The 21,422-nt window shown below is 34.5% G+C and overlaps 1 protein-coding gene and 2 long non-coding RNA genes across 8 annotated transcripts in view; 2 read left to right on the top strand and 1 right to left on the bottom strand.

The window, feature by feature from the left end:
• The window catches only part of ATAD1 (ATPase family AAA domain containing 1), an 87,986-nt gene that overhangs the window by 52,947 nt on the left and 13,617 nt on the right, over positions 1-21,422 (top strand). For all 6 annotated transcript variants that reach the window (XM_078345966.1, XM_035268406.3, XM_009009923.4 and 3 more), the window contains 4 exons: positions 2,208-2,408; positions 10,540-10,646; positions 16,390-16,479; positions 19,680-19,730. In XM_078345966.1, coding sequence (XP_078202092.1) covers positions 2,208-2,408; positions 10,540-10,646; positions 16,390-16,479; positions 19,680-19,730 — 449 coding nt within the window. The remainder of the gene's footprint in view (positions 1-2,207; positions 2,409-10,539; positions 10,647-16,389; positions 16,480-19,679; positions 19,731-21,422) is intronic.
• LOC144578702 (uncharacterized) lies at positions 10,809-15,202 on the top strand. The gene is made up of 3 exons (XR_013524994.1): positions 10,809-10,944; positions 12,982-13,054; positions 15,078-15,202. It is a non-coding gene; the product is annotated as an uncharacterized LOC144578702 (long non-coding RNA).
• On the bottom strand, positions 15,275-17,129 carry LOC144578701 (uncharacterized). The gene is made up of 2 exons (XR_013524993.1): positions 17,052-17,129; positions 15,275-15,487 (listed from the first exon to the last, which is right to left on the bottom strand). It is a non-coding gene; the product is annotated as an uncharacterized LOC144578701 (long non-coding RNA).

Genomic DNA, 21,422 nt, shown 5'->3' with positions numbered 1-21,422 from the left:
CCAAATGCCTCACATTCATTTGCAGCACTTGTTTGTCACCCATCATAAATATTAACACTGTGGAGACCATTTTAGGAAAGTATATAGAAAAGGTGCCACTCTAAATAATGTTATCTCTAGGCTCACTGATAACATGTCAGAGGAGCCAACATGAATTTTAGTGTAAAGTAACATATATACAGGAATGGAGATAAAGCAGTTTACTGAATAATTATAAGACTAACAATCCAGGTCAAGAAGGGTATATTGACAGCTTGTGTACCTTATCTGTTACAGCCTATCTCCAGAAAGGTAGGATAGCCAAAAGCTTTCTTTGCATATTGAATCTTTAGACACTCCAGACACTTGTAACTGCTCAGTTAATAACACTAATTGTAATTCTTGAACAGGAATATTTGGAAAAAACTTAATCCTGCTGAGAAACAAAACTGAACTACTAGAAAGAAGATATTCAAAGTGATAAATCCATAATTTGAAATAAACACCACATTCTAAAAGCACTGAATATGTTTATGAAGTTGTAGAGTAGCTACAAAGTCAAAACATATGGAGGGCTTTTACATAAATATTTTGTTCTAAAAACCTTGAAATTTAATTTTTTTTTTTTTTTTTTTTTTAGGAAATTACCATGTGTAACAGTATAAAAACCCGGAGATTTAAGTAACATGTATAGAAAAGTTTTCTAATGGATATGCATTCTACATTAAATTACATGATCAAAATGATAAAATTAATGATAATTCCAGGTGTCTGCAATAATCATCCCGTATGTTTTCAGCTTTAAATTAACTGGTTTTAGATTACTATTCTTTATTGTTTATTCACATGAACCATCCAAAAATAAAGTGTCAGTAGAAGGTTCAAATTATAACTGACTTAACCAAATTTTAATCATGTAAGTGAATTTAACTAAAATTTTCAGAGTGCTTGAAAATACAATGAACATGTATTGGTGAAGCTTATGGATTAAAATTTAAAAGTCAGCTTTAGAAAAGTTCAGTTTATATTAAACTTGGATTCGTTGCTATTGGAAATTGAATCTTCAAGAATTATAAAAACCAGTAGGAAAATCTACGTATGCTTAAGGAAGAGCTTGAACATTATTTTGAAGTGTTTGATGTGTAAAATATAATCGTTAGAGTTATGGAATCAGGTACAGGTTTCTTATTTGTTTAAAAAAATTTAGATTGTTTTGGGAAATTTCATACAAAAGTATTTCTCATTTTGAACTTTATTTTTATTATAGATAAAATTTTGGACATCTCCAATTTCTTCCAGTTTACCCTAACGTGCCATCTATATAGATGGCATTTTTAAAAATGCTGTTTTATAAGAAAAGTTGAGCTTTGAATTAAGCAAATATTTTGAGAGATCTGCCTACTAACAGTTTTTGTTAGGGCTGTCTGTAGATGGTTTATTTTAATAACCATCTTAGTACTAAGTTTAGGTACCAAATCATTTAGTACTAAATTTAGTCATTTAGTAAATTATAATTTTAGTATTAATATTATTAAATTTAGAAAATGCTATCTCATATTAGTTGAGAAACAGTTGATGGTGTTTCCCAAAAAAGATCCCAACCTCTAGATCCCTTATATTAAAAAATGTTACCTTAAATTGTAGCAGCAAAATGCTGTTAATGGAGACCATAGGTTAATAATACAGTTTTATTCTTAATTTCTTTGGAAATTAAAACAGGAGTGACTGATAATTTCTGTTTCTTTTAGGAAAAGATTATCTGTTTAGAAAAAGGTACATGTCCTTTGGCTAAAACTTAATCTTTGAGCAGCAGTAAAACTGTGTTTGCCACAATCTGTTTTGAGGTTGTTTACCTTCTGTAGGCTAATATCAAAGCACTGTGGTGCTCTGTTTGCTTGTGAAGGTGGAGGGCCTTAGATTTTGTTTGTCAACTGTTGACAAAGTGATATGAATTTGGATGTGAAGGTGAACATTTGAACTGAACCCTTTTATGAAGGGAGAGGGCACAGGGTACTATAATCTCCAAATACATGCTCTTAACTGACATTGAGCTTAGAATATGGCATCTTCCTTTCTCCTGCCTTATCTACTATAAACAAGATTAAATAAAAGCAGAATTGAATATTGGAAAAGTTGTTTGTGGGAAGAATTAATTTTCTGTTGATTATCATGTAAATTAAAGCAAATACTCCTTAAAGGTAATAATAAAGTAACATATTCATTTCCAGGTGTTCTTCTCTATGGGCCTCCAGGCTGTGGTAAAACATTGATTGCCAAGGCCACAGCCAAAGAAGCAGGCTGTCGATTTATTAACCTTCAGCCTTCAACACTGACTGATAAGTGGTATGGAGAATCTCAAAAATTGGCTGCTGCTGTCTTCTCCCTTGCCATAAAGCTACAACCATCCATCATCTTTATAGATGAAATAGGTATGCTATTTTTTCTATATGAGTATTTCTAAAGGCCATTTGTAAAGGTATTTAGATAATCAAACTTAGTTTTTAACATTCATTAGGTCATATTTATAAAAAAAAAAGCATAACTAACATCATAATATCCTATGTATAATTTCTGTGTTGTAGAATGAACATAGACTATATATTCCCCTATTTGATAGGTTTTCCTGTCTTTTCTCTGTTACAAACAGCATGCAGTGGACATCCATGTACATGTTTTCTCATGTATATATCTTTGCCCAGGAAAGAAATCTAGAAGTTGAATCATTTGGTTGTACGATTACCTATCTTCAACCTCCTTAGGATTACGATTTCTTTAAAGTTGTTATACCTATTTATGTTTTCCTGGTTGCTGGTAAATTTGGGCATCTTTAAGCGTTTTGATTAGCCATTTGAGTTTTCTTATTTGTGAATTGCCAGTATTTCTTTGGAGTTATTTGCATTTTTCTTTTGCTGATGTTTATTATGATTACAACTGTTTTCTACTCTGTTTATCTTTAATTCTGATCTTTTTTTTGCAGTTTAATAGTTTGCTATATTCACTATTTTGTCTTTGTGATTTATACTTTTTGTATCTGGTTTACAAATACCTTCACTATCCCCATAAATGTTCTCTTTTTAAAAATTATGTATAGCATGAAGAAAGAATCTAATTTCATTCTTTTCCAAAAGACAGTCAACTAGACTATCCTTTGCTATATATGTCATACTTTTATATTAATGGACTCTTGATATATTTTATGGGTCGATATTTTCATTCTGTTCCTGGTACAATGTATATATAAATATATATAGTTATACTAATATGATATTATTAGTATTGTGATATATATTTATATAGCATTACCGTAGTTTTGAATTATATTTTATTATAGTTACATGTAGTATGATAGGCTATATAACCATATGTAGAGAGAAAAATAGATATAGATATATAGTATAGCTTTGTTTTGGTTACTTGTTTGCTTTATATATCTTTTCTCATCAGTTTACTGCAGTTATTTCAGTGTGCATCTTGAACAGAGGAACACATAGCTAGATTTTTTTTTTTTTAAGACAGCATCTCACTCTGTTACCAGGCAGAATGCAGTGGCGTGATCATGGCTCACTGCAGCCTCAACCTCCCCAGGCTCAAGTGAATCTCCTACCTCAGCCACCCAAGTAGCTGGGACAACAGGTGTGTGCTACCACAACCCACTAATCTTTGTATTTTTTTTTGTAGAGTCAGGGTTTCCTCATATTGCCCAGGATGGTCTGAAACTCTTGGGGCCAAGCAATCCACCCCACGTTGGCCTCCCAAAGTGTTGGAATTACAGGTGTGATCCACTGCACCTAGCCTGATAGCTAGATTTTTAAAAAACTTTAAGTCTGTATTTAACTGGGAAGTGTGGTTGGTTTGATTGTATTATGATAGCTGAGATATTCAGATTTCTTTTTTTTCTATTTTTTTTTTTTCACGCTCTTGTCACCCAGGCTAGATTGCAGTGGCACAATCATGGCTCACTGCAGCCTTGACCTTCCTGGCTCAAGTGATCCTCCCACCTCAGCCTCCTAAAGTGCTGGGATTATAATACCTAGCTGATTTATTTCTGCTATATTATTTTTTGCTTTTAATTTACTGGCTTAATTGACATTTTTTTTGTTTTTTGCTTTATTCCCTTTTTCTTGCTACATTCTTTTACTTCAGTGAAATATTTAGAATATCAACTTAAAAGTCAAAGGTAATCTCTATCCTCCTCCCAAATAATACAGAGAACTTGGAACTCTTAGGTAATAATAATATCTCATCTCTTACATGTTACTGTTAAACATTTTTAATTTTTCTTATACCTTCTATATTAATTGTTATTTTATACTGGCATTGCTTGTTTCGTGCCACGTTTACTAGGTATTTTGCTCACCATTGCGTCTTCGATCTTGTTTTTTCTGGATTTAACTTTCTTTTTACTGAAGTCTTCAAAGTTCTTTCAGCAAAGGTTGTGCAGAGTGGATTCTTTCTGTGTGTGAAGTTGTGTTAATTCTACCTTCTCTCTTAAATGATACAGAATGATTTTCAGCATCTTAACGCTACAATTCCATTGCATTCTAATCTTTCCAGTGTTATTGCTTTTGAGAATTCTCCTTATTGCCTTGTGTTTGTAAGTAATCTATCATTTCTCTCTAGTTGCTATTAGATTTCTATGTCATTTGGCTGTTTAAATATGGTTTTTTTCTGGGTCGGCATTTATTTTCATTTAGCCTGCTAAGCCTTATGGTGGTTTTTTTATCTGTGGTTGTGTGACTTTTGTTAATTTTGGAGGATTTCTCAGCCATTGTATATCTTTGGTTACAATGCTCCCATTAAAAAAAAAAACAAAAAAACTGGTAGCTCACACCTGTAATCCGAGTACGTGGAGAGGCCAAGGCAGGAGGTTTACTTGAGTCCAGAAATTCAAGACCATCCTGGACAACATGGTGAGACCCCATACCTACAAAAAAAATACAAAAATTAGCCAGGTGTGGTAATGTATGCCTGTAATACCAGCTGCTTGGGAGGCTGAGGTGAAAGGATCACTTAAGCCCGGAAGATTAAGGATATTCAGTGAGCCAAGGTTATACCACCACACTGGAGCCTGGGCAACAGAACAGGATCCCATCTTAAAAAAAAAATTACTAATCTCTTTCATTTTGAGTCATTTCTACAGTCTGTCATTTAGTTCTGTACTGTATTTCATCAATTCTAAGACATACTGTTTTGTTTTTTACATTTTAACATCTTTGAAATTGGAATAGCATGTTATAGTTGAGTTGGCAGCATTTTAAGTTTCTTGTTTGTACATAAAATAATGGTACAACTTAAAAATAATTCAATTTTTGAGTAAGTTATAAAAAGGAATTCTTTGGCTATATTTAATCTTTCAACCATTGAGTTTGTGTTTTGTTGATTATATTTGAACTTTAGAAGTTCTGTTTGGTTCTTTATAAAATGTTTCCCTTTTTTACTGTAGCTTGCTCTTTTAGAATTGCAATTCCTTTTATAGCTTTAGAATTTTAAACATACTATTTTTATATAGTTTTTGAATTGCTCTGTTCTGAAATTCTAATTTTACTTTATGTTGACTCTTTTTTTTATAGTGGTTTGTTTCCTTGTGTCATTTGTACCATTAGTTGGCTTTAGGCTGGTTTTTATATGAGAATTATTCGTTGCCTAAGAAGATCCAGAGTACTTTTTCTGTCCTATGCTTAGAGCTTCAGGAGTCTGATTGTTCAGAACAAATTTTAGATAATTTCTCAGTTTGCGTGTTCCTGGACTGAATGGTGGTACAAATTTAGACTTCATACCTGAATGAGACCCCCTGTGGTCCTAGTTTTTTATCTGTAGGGAAGACATTTTTATCCCTCAGAGCCCAGGCAAAGATGGACAAACTTTCTTGCACAGTGATGAGCAGATTTTTTTCTTGTCTACACTTTCTGTGAGTGTTAATCCTTCCAAGTATCTTGGCTTCAGCCTGTATGTGAATGTTAACAATAAAGCAGAACCTTTTGGTGCTTTGTATATGTCTGTATTCATACTTGCTATGTATACAAACACACAGACAGTAGCATAATCACATGAAGTTTTTCCAACTCTTATTTCCAACTCTTAGTTCCCCTTTTTTCTGAACTCTGGGATTTTTTTTTCTTTGTTTCTTGCAACCTCAGATCTTCATTAACCTTTTCTAAAATAAATTAGTAGACTTTGTTTTTAACAATGGTTTTAAGTTTGCAGAACTGAGCAGAAATCGTAGAGTTCCCATATGTCCCCCACATATATAGTTTCTCTTAGTATTAATACTAGTGTGAGACATTTATTAATGAATCAGTATTGATACATTGTAATTAACCAAAGTCCGTAGTTTAAGGTTCATTATACAGTTCTATGGACTTTGACAAAGCATGCTGTTTTTTATCTGTCATTACAATCTCATACACAATAGTATCCTTCCCATATTTGTTCTTCCCTTTTCCTCCCAAACTGCAGGCATCCACTGATCTTTTTACTGTCTCTATAGTTATACCTTTTCTGTAATGTTACAATTAGAATCATACAATATGTAATCTTTTTAGACTGGCTTCTTTAGCAATATGCATTCAAGTTTCTTCCATGTCTTTTCACAGTTTGTTAGCTTATTTTTATTACTAAATAATATTCTGTTATGTAGATGTACCACAGTTTGTTCCATTCATCTGTTAAATGACATCTTCTTTTGGGCAATTAGGAATAATGCTGCTAACAGCATTCATGTAGAGGTTTTCCTGTGGACACAAGGTTGTACCTCAATTGGTAAAATACCTAGGAGCATAACAGCTAAATCATATGGTAAAACAGTGTTTTGTTTTGTAAGAAACTAGCAAACTGTCTTCCAAAGTGGCTGTACAGTTTTGCATTTCTGCCAACAATTACTGAGGTTCCTGTTGCTGTACATCTTCTAGCATTTGGGTTTATCAGTTTTGGGGATTGTATCTATGTAGGTATCTAATAATTTCTCATTTTTTAAATTTGCATTTTCATAATGACATGATGTTGAGCATCATTTCATATGCCTTATCATCTGTGAGGTGTCTGTTGAAATTTTTTGCCCTTTAAAAAAAATTGTAATATTTTTTATTGTATTGATTTTTAAATTTTGTAACTGATACATAATAATTGTACAGATATATGAGGTACCAGTGCAGTGAGCAAATTAAGCTAATTGGAATATCCATCACCTTAAAGATTTATCATTTATTTGTGTTGGGAACAATTAAATTATTTTATTGTTTGTATTTTATTTACTTTTTATTTTTATATTTTGGGTACAAGTCCTTTACCAGGTACATGTTAGCAGGTATTTTTTTGCCAGTCTGTGACTTGTCATTTCATTTTCTTAGTAGTATTTTTCACAGAGCAGGAATTTTATTTTATTTATTTTACATATATTTTTTGAGATGGAATTTCACTTTTGTTGCCCAGGGTGGTGTGCAGTGGCATGATCTTGGCTCACTGCAGTCTCCATCTCCTGTTCAAGTTATTCTTCTGCCTTGGCCTCCCAAGTAGTGAGTATTACAAGGATGTGCCACCACCCCCAGCTAATTTTGTATTTTTAGTAGAGATGAAGTTTCACCATATTGGTCAGGCTGGTCTTGAACTTCTGACCTCAAGTGATAATAACCCGCCTTGGCCTCCCAAAGTGCTGGGATTATAGGTGTGAGCCACTGTACCCGGCCAGGAAGTTTAAGTCCAACTTAGACATTTTTTCTTTGATGGATGATGCTTTTGGTGTTACATATAAAAATTAATCACCAAGTTTAAGGTCACCTTGATTTTCTTCTATATTATTTCCTAGAAGATTTATGATTTTGTGTTTTGCATGTAGATTTGTGATCCATTTTGCGTTAATTTTTTGTGAAAATTACAAAGTCTGTGTCAACCAGTTTTTTTTTGCCTAATAATGTCCAATTGCTCCAGCACCATTTGTCAGATGTGCATTTACTTTTTAAAAAAAATTTATCCAACTTTTTTTGTTCCTGTTTGCAGATATAGATTGAACATCTGTAATCCAAAAAATCAAGATACAAAGTGAACCAAAATTCAAAACTTTTTGAGCACCAACATGATGCCACAAGTAGATTTTCATGCCTTACCTCATATAACAGTTTATAATCAAAACTCAGTTAAAACTTTGTTTCTTGCACAAAATTATTTAAAATACTGTATAAAATTACTTTCATGCTATGTGTATAAAGTATATATAAAACATAAATGAATTTCATATCTGGACTTGGGTTCTAGCCCCGAGATATCTCATGTATATGTAAATATTCCAAAATTTCAAATTTGAAACACTTCTAGTTCTCAGCATCTTGGATAAGGAAGGGATACTCGACCTGTCATTTTCTATTTTTTGATCATTCTGAGTCCATATATTTATAGTATGTTTCTTCTAAGCATCATATAGTTGTTTAAAAAAAAATTTTTTTTTGAATAGAGGAGGGGTTTTGCCATGTTGCCCAGGCTGATCTTGAACCCCTGGCTTGAGTGATCTGCCTGTCTTGAGTTTTTGTTTTTTTTTTTTAAATTTAGTCTAATACCGTAGTCATGTACTTGGAGACTCTAATCTACTCACAATTATTGATATGGTTATTTATACATATCTAGCATTTTAAGTTTTTCATATTAATTTAAGTAAATATCTTGCCACACCACTTATCGATAGTGAAGGTTAGGAAGATTAAATAGGCAGTTGAATTTTAAATTTGTCTTTAAAAATTACGCAGTTTTAAAACGACTGGTTTTTCCACCTTCAGAATAATTGGGTTAGTTTGAATTATAGTCTAATAATAGGGCAGATTTTACAAAATTGAAACTTTAAGTAAATCTAGGATATATGTTCGCCACTGCAGGACTCTCATATGTCATGGTAATTTGTTTTTGCTGGAATTACTTTTTATAAAAAATGTTTTTCTGAAGCGTGGACATAGCAAATTACAAGACATTTTTGTGCCATTTTCATGTATAATTGACAAAGTTTGAGTTGTAGTTTCAGTGCTGAAATGTAATAGGTACTCAGAAATGAAAGTAATTTATAGGGATATAAGACAAAACACTTGAAATGGGGATTGTACTGGAAAATCCTAGATTTATTTTTACTGTTTTTCTTTTTTTTTTTTTAATTCTCTTTCAGTCTTATATTCAAAAAGAAAATGTTTTTCCTTTTTTTGAAAAAGCATTTTGTGTTCATTGTAGGTAATTTGGAAGACAAAATAATTTTGAAAAGAAAGTTAAACTTGTCCTTAAATTCATCCCTGAGCTCTAACCAACGTTATTAGCATTTTGGTATATTTCCATAAAAGCTTTTTTACCATGTATAACATATGTATGTTTATTCTAGTCTATGTTTTAAATCATTTTCTGTCTTACATTTTTCTGCTTAATAGTGTTTTATTCATTTTCCCATGTCATTTTTGTTTATACCAGGAAACTGCATGAGAAAAAAGTCTGTGACCCCATAACTAAGAACACATAGGGTTCAGGTGACCTAGAAAGTTAGAGGCAAAATGCACAGGCATTCCTTCAAGGTTCCACTTAATTCTTCCAGCCTCTCAATACTAGATCCTTTGTTTTTTCTACATATGTTGTCATGAACGTATTTTTAGAGAAGAAATGAAATTATGAATTATTGTGTTTTATTTTGCGTAATAATTTACCAAGTTTATTGTACCAGAATGTCTAAAATACATAGCCCAATTTCTTTGTAATCTTTCCTAGAGTTTTCAACAATTTTTTCTTTTCATATTTCCTTTTTATTAGTTGGCATACTTGCACATATGGCTAGGTGCCATGGTTCACACCTGTAATCCCAGCACTCTGAAAGGCCGAGACGGGTGGATCACCTGAGGTTGGGAGTTTGAGATGAGCCTGACCAACATGGAGGAACCCCCTCTCTACTAGAAACACAAAATTAGCCGGGTGTGGTGGCATATGCCTGTAAGCCCAACTACTCTGAAGGCTGAGGCAGGAGAATCGCTTGAACCTGGGAGGCGGAGGTTGTGGTGAGCCGTATTGCGGCATCACACTCCAGCCTGGGCAATGAGTGAAACTCATTTTAAAAATAATAATAATTGCACATACTTGTGGTGTACAGAGTCAAAATGTCACTATATACTATAGTGATCAGATCAGGGTAATTAGAATACCCATCATTTCAAACATTTATCATTTCCTTGTGTTAGGAACATTTTAAATTACGTAGAGTAAATAAAGTAAGGCTAGGCATGGTGGCTCACGCCTGTAATCCCAGCACTTTGAGAGGCCGAGGAAGGAGAATTGCTTGAGGCCAGGAGTTCAAGACCAGCCTTGGCAACATAGCGAATCCTGTCTTTACTACCAAAAAAAAAATTAGCGAGGCGTGGTGGCATTTACCTGTAGTCCTAGCTACTCGAGAGACTAAGGCAGGAGGATCACTTAAGCCTGGGAGTTCGAGGTTGCAGGGTCCTGCACCCCAGCCTGGACAACAGAGTGAGACTCTGTCCCAAAAAAAAAAAAGTTGGGGGTGGGTAAATAATTTATTCTTAATTTCTAAGGTTAAGGATGTTTTACTTCTAGACTCCTTTCTACGAAACCGTTCAAGTTCTGACCATGAAGCTACAGCCATGATGAAAGCTCAGTTTATGAGTCTCTGGGATGGATTGGATACTGATCACAGCTGCCAGGTATTTGAACAGAATCTTCCCTCAACTTGTGTTGGTTTTTTTGTACTTAATAGAAAATTTGGTGGGCTACTTACTATGCTTTTGTACTCTTTTTTTTTTTTCATAATGATTTACACTTATGACTAAGTGATAAGGATCCAAAAGAATATGGTTTGTATAAGCTTTATCCAATTTGAGGACTTTGTGTCTACCAAAACATTGGTAGATTGCCTAAATACCTGAAACAGATGCAACAGAAGAGAAAACACCAGAGTAAAGCTTCTCCTTGGAATTTTCAGAACCTACAGTGCCAAAGAGAGTAAGTGACTAGTGTCTGTGGGTATAGTGTACATTTAAAAAAAATTATTTTCTCTTTTCCTCAACTCTTACTTTTAACTTTTCCCGTAATTCCTTGTACTCTTTACTTTCAGTTCTTAGTCACTTCCCTCATTTTTATTTGACAGAGTTCATTAGTAGTTGAAACTGACAACAGTTTTGCACTTCTTGTCACCTATGCCTATCTTTAGGATCCCAGTTTTATTTAAGACAGACTTGTGTCCTAGGGTTTTTCTCTTCTTCCTGTATAGGCTTTATTTTTCAGTTTTCCTCTTTGGTTTCCAGTTTTCCTCTTTGGTTTCCAGTTTTCATTTAGTTTTCGGCCTCTGAATATTCCATACTTTCTTATTAGCTCAGTGGTTTAAAAGAAAGTTAAAAAGATGTTAATCTGGCACGTTTGTTTTTTTGTAGCCAGATTGCTGGAAATAAACATCCTAGAATCATTTTACTTTTTTTTTTTTTTTTTTTTTAAATGAATTACTTATATCTCGTGGAAAAGTTAACTGTTCTTTTATTGTTTTAACTTTAGTATTTTCTTTTTCTTTTTTTGAGACAGAGTTTTACACTGTCACCCAGGCTGGAGTACAGTGGCATGATCTTGGTTCACTGCAACCTCCACCCTCCAGGTTCAAGCAATTCTCCTGCTTCAGTCTCAAGTAGCTGGGGTTATAGATGTGCACCACCACACCTGGCTAATTTTTTATTTTTAGTAGAGATGGATTTCACTCTGTTGGCCAGGCTGGTCTCGAACTCCTAAGCTCAAGCAGTCTGCCCACCGTGGCCTCCCATAGTGCTGGCATTACAGGCTGAGCCACCGTGCCTGACCTATTTCATGTCTTTTTTAACGTGTCTTTCATATTTTCTGTCTTTTTGTGCTGTGTCCTGGAAAATTTATTTTCCTTTCTTCTGGTTCATTCGAAGCTCTTCTGCTATCTGACTCTTTCGTTGAGCTTATTATTTCAAATATTATATTTTTCAGTTTTAGAAATTCTTCTAGATTGTTTTTCAAATCTACCAAGTCAGTTTTGATAGGTTCTTGCTTATTACTCATGTTTCTAATTGGATTAGAAAATTAGAACCCTGGCATCAACTAGCTGTGTGACCTTGGCCAAATTTTATAATCACCCTGTATCTGTATAGAGGGAATAATATTTATAAAAAGGGAAGAATAGTACCTACCTCAGAATTGTTTGAGGAATTAATCTGAGTTAAGTGCATAGGTCCTATTGCCAACCTTAGCTTAATTCCTTTAGTTCTTTGCAAAATTGTAGGTTAGTTTATTTGAGTCTTTTAAATATTTTATTTTTTGTGTCCATGGAATTTAAGGATCTCTTAACCCCACCACATTACCATAAGTCAAAGTCTGAACATCATTCTCAAGAAGAAAATTAAGTCTCATGTCCTCCTCCTATATTATGTTTGTGAAAATACAGTTTTATTATGAGAAATACAGCCTTTAGCTTTTGTTGAATGGTTGGAGAAGAAAGTATAACATAGATACATTTAGGTAACATTAATAGAAACATTTTCCATTAACAATAGTTTTTTTTGTTTTGTTTTGAGATGGAGTTTCGCTCTTGTTACCCAGGCTGGAGTGCAATGGCGCAATCTCGGCTCACCGCAACCTCTGCCCCCTGGGTTCAGGCAATTCTCCTGCCTCAACCTCCTGAGTAGCTGGGATTACAGGCACACACCACCATGCCCAGCTAATTTTTTGTATTTGTAGTAGAGACAGGGTTTCACCATGTTGACCACGATGGTCTCAATCTCAACCTCGTGATCTACCCGCCTCGGCCTCCCAAAGTGCTGGGATTACAGGTTTGAGCCACCGCGCCCGGCAATCACTGGTTTTTATAAACCTGTGGGGTTTATCAATGGGACTCATGTACAGGTTGCCAAAAACTATTCCCCCTGAGATATAATACTTCGAGCACTTAGACAATTGGATAGTTAGCCCATGTAAGAGAAAATATCTTAATATTACATACCCTATCAGAACTTAGTGTTCAATTGTTTTCAGCAGGGGATATAGAGGCAATCGGATGAAGTAGTCTCCAGAGCTACTGCCTCCAGAGCTCCATAGTATGATTCAGGTACAGCATAACTTGCAACAGAGTTCTCAGAACCAAAATTCCTTACTGCGCTAATAGCAATTACTGTTTTTATTATGATGAGTTTTGATTTGAGAGAGCGAATGAAGATGCTGCTGTTTTATTAAATTACAATAACTTTTTAACCTTTATTTTATTTGGGGGGAGGTTAAAGTTGATATTATTAATTTTGAATAATTGTTTTAGACATGTTTTACTTGCATGTAAACCAGTTAGCTCTTCTCTAGAATTTTTTTTTCTATGATTATGGATAGAGCCCAGTACTCAACTAGCTTTCTTGTAATATAATATGGTCACCAAGGAAACAGAAATAGAGAATGGCCCAATGAAACCCATCACTGTTTCGGGAAACCTTAGTAATTAATGACATATTCTTCATCTTGAGACACATGAGACATAAAAAGATAGTGTTTTTAGGGTATTTATTGATAAAGTTTTGAAATGTAAATTTAGGTTTGATTATTAAATGTGAAATGATAAAAAATTATCTTCACATTTTGTTTTAAAGACTCTTTTTTAAACTTTTATTTTAAATCCAGGGGTACATGTTCACATTTGTTACGTAGATGAAGTTGTGTCTTGGGGTTTTGTTGTACAGATTATTTCATACCCAGATATTAAGCCTAGTACCCTTTAGTTATTTTTCCTGATCTTCTCCCTCCTCCAGATGAAGCTGAAAGCCATGATTTTTAGCAAACGAATGCAGGAACAGAAAATAAAGATTTCTTAAAAGTTTGAACAACTGGCTGAGTGCAGTGGCTCATGCCTATAATCCCAGCACTTAAAAAAGCTGAGGCGGGTGGATCACCGGAGGTCAGGAGTTTGAGACCAGCTTGGTCAACCTGGTGAAACCCCATCTCTACTAAAAAAAAATTAAAAAATTAGGTAGGCATGGTGGCAGTTGCCTATAATCCCAGCTACTTGGGAGGCTGAAGCAGGAGAATCACTTGAAGCCGGGAGGGTGGAGGTTGCAGTGAACCTAGATTGCACCATTGCACTCCAGCCTTGGCAACAGAGCGAGACTCCATCTCAAAAAAAGTTTGAACAACTAATACCTAAAAGGAACATTGATTGTGTTGCTTAAGTAGTAAAAAATTACTGTCACTTCCTGTTTTAAATTTTAGCTCATTTGTATTAAGTAGAATTAATATATATGTAAAAGTTCTCTGTTTTTGCTGAAAATCACTCCTTAAAATTTGCTTCTTTATGTGAAACTACAAGTGATTTCAATCACTTTTGCTTTGTCATCATGAGTATCTGTTGTACATACTCAATAGACCATATTTTGCTAATTTTATTTGGATTCCTTGATTCTGTTTTCTAGCGTTTCATTCTCTGTACTGGTTTCTCAATTTTGTTTTGTTTTGTTCTATATTTTTTCAAATGTTGTCCATTTTCCTTTTTTACCCCAAATATTGACTCAACCACAGTGCCTTTTGTGATTTTTTTTTTCCTTATTCATTATCTTATGCGTTTAGTTCATTCACTCACTTTTAAGGTTTGTTTTAAATTTTGAAGAAATTTTTTCTTTTTTATTAATTAATATTATTGAGTTGTAGAAAGTCAATAAAGAGGCTGGGATAATGTTTCACGTTTGTAATCCCTGCACTTTGGAAGGCCAAAGCAGGAGGATCTTTTGAGCCCAGAGGTTTCAGACCAGCCTAGGCAATATAGTGAAACCTCATCTTACTAAAGACAGAAAAATTAGCCAGGCACAGTGGTATGTGCCTGTAGTCCCCAACTGCCCAGAAGGCTGAGGCAGGAGGATTGCTTGACCCCATGAGATTGAGGCTGTAGTGAGCTATAAGGGCAACACTGCACTTCTTTTTTTTTTGAGAGGGAGTTCCACTCTTGTTTACCCAGGCTGGAGTGCAATGGCGCAATCTCAGCTCACCGCAACCTCCGCCTACTGGGTTCAGGCAATTCTCCTGCCTCAGCCTCCCGAGTAGCTGGGACTACAGGCACGCACCACTATGCCCAGCTAATTTTTTTGTATTTTTGGTAGAGACGGGGTTTCACCATGTTGACCAGGATGGTCTCAATCTCTTGACCTGGTGATCCACCCGCCTCCGCCTCCCAAAGTGCTGGGATTACAGGCGTGAGCCACTGCGACCGGCCCAAACACTGCACTTCTACCTGGGAGACAGAGCAAGACCCTGTCTACAGAAAAAAAAAAAAAAGAAAAAAAGAAAAATAGGTATGAGCATTAATATTTTTATTTTAGGACCACTTAACACAAATACAAACTATGTTGTATTGTGAAACTATTTTTCAAATTTATGTTTATATTTTCTTCCTCTAGGTGGCAAACTCTCACAGTTAATTGAAAGTAACTGGGTTTTGAGGCTCCTGAATGTCATTCAATGTAGAGTAGAGGTAGAATGTAAGATTTGGATTATTTCAGAAATGTAAAACCTGTTAGGGAGAAATAAGATGATGTTAGAGTAATGTGTTTCCATGGAATACCATTACATTTCATTTTGGATAGCAGATGTGTATTGTTACTGGGTTATACTGAAGTATCAACAGTAAAGGTAATATTGATGTCCTTCAGAAATTATCTTGTTTTATGTATCTTTATTTGTTTATTTTTATAGTTCCTTTTTTTTTTTAATCTCTACATTTTTTATAAATAAGTGACATAGACCCAGAAGTTGGCAGGAGTGCCAGCATTTTTAAAAAGAATTCTTCCCAGCATTTTGATGTTTGCTTATACTCTGTTATCTTTAAAGTTTGATTACTTGAGATTTTATTTAGCATTGAGAGGATATCACCTGCAGTGCTGATAGTACCATGAGATGATGATGTGAAATACAGAGAAAAAGTACACAATATCTATTACAGTTACCCGAATCTTCAGACTTAAGGGGAAATGATTCTCTCTATAAAGTTTTTATTTAAGGACTTGAACTGTTCCCCCACACTTCCAAACTGTATACCCAAGCGATAACATAATGGCTTTCATTCATTCAGCATATATTCATTAAGCAAACATTTTGCAAAATACAATAGTTTTTTAAAAGGAAATTTTTATAATTCCTGAGTAGCTATTTGCAACCGAACATTACATATTTTAATTACTAGAAAGACATCAAATGAAATGCATTAGTTTTCCAGTTTTGCTATTATTTGATCTTATTAGGATTAACTTCAATTTATATGTGTAAATAGTTGAATAATAGTGAATTAAAATCAGTTTTCTTACAAAGGATTTAGTTAAAATACCACTTAGTTTTTTAAACTAAGCCGTAGTAATAACATTCTCGAAGGAGTATAATTGATGTATTTAATACCTTGTGTTTTCTTTATATACTTAGGTCATAGTAATGGGAGCTACCAATCGTCCTCAGGACCTCGACTCGGCTATAATGAGAAGAATGCCTACAAGATTTCATATCAACCAGCCTGTAGGTAGTCTTGATTGATATTATGAAGAGTTAAATATTCACCTTTTTATAGGTCTTTACCTTTAATTTTAAGAACAAATATGTTGTTATATAGGACTTATTTATGACAGGGAAGGAATGGGGCAGACACCCTGATGGTTGCTTCTTTGTCCTTTTTACTCTTCCTTATTTCTATCTTAAGATTAGTGTTACTTGCTTCTCTTCAAAGTATATATGTAGTTACCTCAAGTTCGCTTGGCTGTTTTCGTGATTTACTTTAGGATGTAGGAAGTTATCTATATAGGAAGATACATAAGAAAATCTAAATTATAGTTTTGGTTTAGCATAGAATAAAATTGGAGAAATTTGGCTTAAAGAATTGTTCTATTTAGAAGTCCTAGCATGAAGAACAACTGGGATTTATTTGATTATTAACAGATGTAGTCAGTGCTTCCCTGATAGGATTAATGATTCCAGTGGATATCATAGTTTATAAGAATGGAGATGCTTAGATGGTGTTAAACTAGTTCTGCCTTCTTTCTAGCATTTTTTGTTAGTTAAGAAGTACCCTCTAGTATATGATTATGACTTACCAGTAAATTATAATTTTTGCATAGATCTTGAGATCTTGAATTCTGTCTGCCTTCAAATTGCAAAAGAAAGAACAGGTTTTATTAGTAGAAAATATGTTCCATACAATCAGCATGTTACATGTGTTGCCATTTAGTGGGACTTACTGTAATTCCATTTTTAATCTCGCTAAAAATCATTTGTCCCATTTATATTCTGTAATTTATCAGATTGGTTTTTGTTAGTAAACTTGATAGTTATGCCCTCTATAAAATTACTCTTATAACTCTTTACTATAGCTACAACTTTAATAAAGTGGTTAAGTATGTACATATTATTGGAAAATTCACCCAATGAAGATTTTAAACCATGTAGGAGACTATAAAATTTATTTAGTATTACTGATTTTTTTTTTTTTTTGAGACAGAATCTTGCTCTGTTGCCCAGGCTGGAGTACAGTGGTGTGATTTTGGCTTACTGCAATCTCTGCCTCCCAGGTTCAAGCGATTTGGCTTCCTTGCCTTCCTCGCCTCCTAAAAAGCTGGGATTGTAGGTGCCCACCACTATGTTCAACTAATTTTTGTATTATTAGTAGAGACAGAGTTTCACCATGTTGGCCAGGCTGGTCTCGAACTCCTGACCTCAAGTGATCTGCCTGCCTCAGCCTCCCAAAGTGCTGGGATTACAGGCATGAGCCACTGTGCCCAGCCTATGACTTACCAGTATGACTAATATTTATTGAGCATTAATATGTGTCAGACACCTGCTAGGGTCTGGTGAATGGAACATGGGCCTGGTCCTCGAAGAACTTGTTTTGAAGAGACAGACACAGAAATAAACAATGTAAACTATGCTTTATGAGGTATGTTTAAAGAGCAATGAGAGTCTGAGATGACGAAAACTAATATTCTGTCAGGGAAGTCCATGGAATTTATAGAATCCTGCTGGATCTTGAAGGATGGTAGGAATTTGACAGGCAAATGAGATAAGGGAGGGCTTTTCTGCCAGAATGAACAAAGGCAAGAAGTTGTGGAATCACTGTTGAATGGTGGGTTCTAGGGTTAGTTTGATGAGAGCGCCAAGGAATACAGATGGAGAGGAGGCTGGAAAGGTAGACTGCTTCTAGGTTTAGGTGAACTTTATATGCTTTGCACAAGAATTTTGATTTTATTTTGTAAGCAAGATATCAGAACATTTAAAAAAAAATTTGTTTACTTCATTGGTTCTGAAGATAATTTATAGAATCTCTGTCACTAAGCCAATGGTACAATGGACAATTAAGTTTTTTTATTTTTAAAGACAGAGTCTTGCTCTGTTAGCGGTACAGTTATAGCCCGCTGTAGCCTTGACTCGGGCTCAAACAATATTTCCACCTCAGCCTCCTGAGTAGTTAGGACTACAGACGTGTACCACCACATTTGGCTAATTTTTGAATTTTTTTATAAATGGGGTTCTCACTATGTTGCTCAGGCTAGTCTCAACTCCTGGCCTCAAGGGATCCTCCCGTCTTGGCCTCCCAAAGTGTTAGGATTACTGGCATAAGCCACTGTGCCTGGCCAGCTAAGGTTTGTGATGTACGGTATAATAGAACGTCGGATACAGTAACATGAAAAGTAGCCAGCATTAAAGGTGTATATTTAATATATCCTGTGAGTAATCAAAATGGGTTGTAACAGGTTTTATCAAATTTATTATAAATTTGTATAGTGTTAACATAGAAATAGAAACTTTGTAACCTCCTTTTTATTCCATTTTTAGTAAATTTACACACGATAGGTTAGGTTTTTTTCTTATGTAACCACGATGTCAAAGTGTATGGTTAATCTTAACTTAAAACTTTTCTCCAAGTGAAATGTTTAACAAAAAGTATTTATTGGTGATCACACAACATATCATATTAACCTTCCTACTTAACACATTTCAATTACTGAAAGAACAGGGTTTGGTTTGTTTTTTCAGGTAATTCGATGTGGTAGTCATTGTAAGTAGCTCTGTTTTGTCAGTGTTTGTTGGAATAGGAATAAGTTCAGCCATGATAGTTTTAGAAAGCATCTATATTGACTATGTAGCTGAGGGATTCTTTAAAAGGAGCTAAATGTGGTTTGTATTTATTGTATAATGTAAAAATAGGAATTATCACTGGGAGAAAAGCACTCAGATATGTAAAATATATCATCAGCACTAAATAAAAACTCACTAATATAAATTAGTGGTCAAAAAAGTTATATGTTGAAATGGAGGAACTCAGAGGTTACTGTTGCCATCTCTTTGAATTATTCATAATATATTTTATGGTAGTGATCAGTTTTTATGAGTTTCCTACATGAAGGGAAAAAAATAAAGATTGCTAAACTATAGAGGAAAGACATTATAGTCATAGGCATTCATTTAGTCATTAAAGATTAAAGGCATGTTATTTCCCAGACATTGCACTGGGCACTGGACATAAAGAGTAAGAAGATACAGTTCAGTAGGAAAACGACAAATAATTCCTCTACGGTCTTGAATCTAGACCTTGCGTTGACCTCATCAGAGTTTCTGTTGTTTCCTGTAAGTACTGAGAGATATTTTAGAAGGGACAAAATATTAGGAACACTAATTAATCTTTTTTTAAAAAATGATCTATTAACTGGAAATTATTCTGCTTTTAGGCTTTAAAACAGAGAGAAGCAATCCTGAAACTCATCTTGAAAAATGAAAATGTAAGTAGAAGATTACAATTTTTTCCCCACCCTATAAATATGATGTTGATAAAGTTATTTTAGAGAAAAATGAGGAAGGAATCTGAGAATGATATACCCCACATTCCCCAGCCCCTGCAGCCACAGACCCGTACTGGTCCATGGCCTGTTAGAAACTGGGCTGCACAGCAGGAGGTGAGCTGTGGGCTAGAGCTCCACTTCTTTCACATCAGCAGCAGCACTAGATTCTCCTAGGAGCATAAACCCTATTGTGTGAACTGTGCATGCAAGGGATCTAAGTTGCTCGCTTCTTATAAGATTCTAATGATGAATGTAATGCACTTGAGTCATCCCAAAGCCATGCCCTCCTTCTCCACTACTCTGGGTTTGTGGAAAATTCATCTGCCACGAAATTGGTTCCTGATGCCAAAAAAAGTCGAGGCACTGATATACCTTTCAGCTTGACCTGAATCCTCTTGGATGCTTATGTAACTCAGTAACTGTGGTATATCTGAGTTAAAGATAATTTTCTTATGTTTTTAGAGCTGTGCATTTTTGTATCTGTACATTAAAATGCTCTGATATTTTCAGACTATTCTCCAATTTTATGTAACATACATTTGTTTTTCTACAGATTTTGTTGTTGTTTTTTACTTAATTGCATTTTTTAACCTTTCCCATGGTGCTGAAAATTGCAATTTTTTTTGAAGTTTAAATTTAAGAAGTTACGATTAATGAAAATCTTCAGTGGCTTTTGTGTTTAAGGATTTTTTTAAATGGGTAATAATAGTCACATGGTTCAAAAATTAAATTAGTATATTTAACAATATACAGAGAAAAATCTTCTTCCCTCATATTTACCTGTATACATTTCTTTCTTTCTTTCATCTTTTTTTTTTTTTGAGGCAGAGTCTTACTCTGTAGCCCAGGCTGGATTGCAGTGGCGTCATCTTGGCTCACTGCAACCTCTGCCTCCAGGTTCAAGCGATTTTTGTGCCTCAGCCTCTAAAGTAGCTGGGATTATAGGCGTGTGTCACCACACCCAGCTAATTTTTGTATTTTTACTAGAAATGGGGTTTCACCATTTTGGCCAGGCCGGTCTCAGTCTCCTGGCCTTATATGTTATTTTTCTCTTTTATTTATTTTTTACATAAAATAATAATAAAACATTCACACTGTTCTATGCATTGCTTTTTTTTACTTGCCTATGAGATCTTTCCATATTAGCATCTAGTTTCCTTATTCTGTTGTCTCTGTTTTTGTACTATCATAGGATTCCATTGTATGAACATTATATAATTTAATCAATCAATGCCACATTGAAGGACACTTGGATTGATTCTGGTCTTTCACTGTTACAAAAATGCTGTATTTAATAACCTTGTGTGTATGTCATTTCATACGTGTGCAGGAATATTAGTAGAGTGAATTATCCAGGAGTGAGATTGCTAGATCAAAGATTAGAGTGTTTATAATTTTGATAGCTGTTGCCTACCGGTTTACTCATATTCCTGTGATAAAGAGTGCCTCTTTTCCTATAATCTTGCCAACAGAATGTTATGGAACTTCATGCCAACATGATAGGTAGAAAATGCTTATCTCTTTGTTTTGTTTTGTTTTTTTCTTTTTGGAGATAGCATCTCTCTCTGTTGCCTAGCCTAGAGTGCAGTGGTGTGATCAGTGCTCACTGCAGCCTCAAACTCCTGAGCCCAA

Source organism: Callithrix jacchus, chromosome 12, assembly GCF_049354715.1.
Source record: "Callithrix jacchus isolate 240 chromosome 12, calJac240_pri, whole genome shotgun sequence".
In the NCBI taxonomy this organism is placed as follows: Eukaryota; Metazoa; Chordata; class Mammalia; order Primates; family Cebidae; genus Callithrix; species Callithrix jacchus.
Note: the sequence above shows the minus strand (reverse complement) of the source record. Positions and strands in the feature narration are given on the sequence as shown.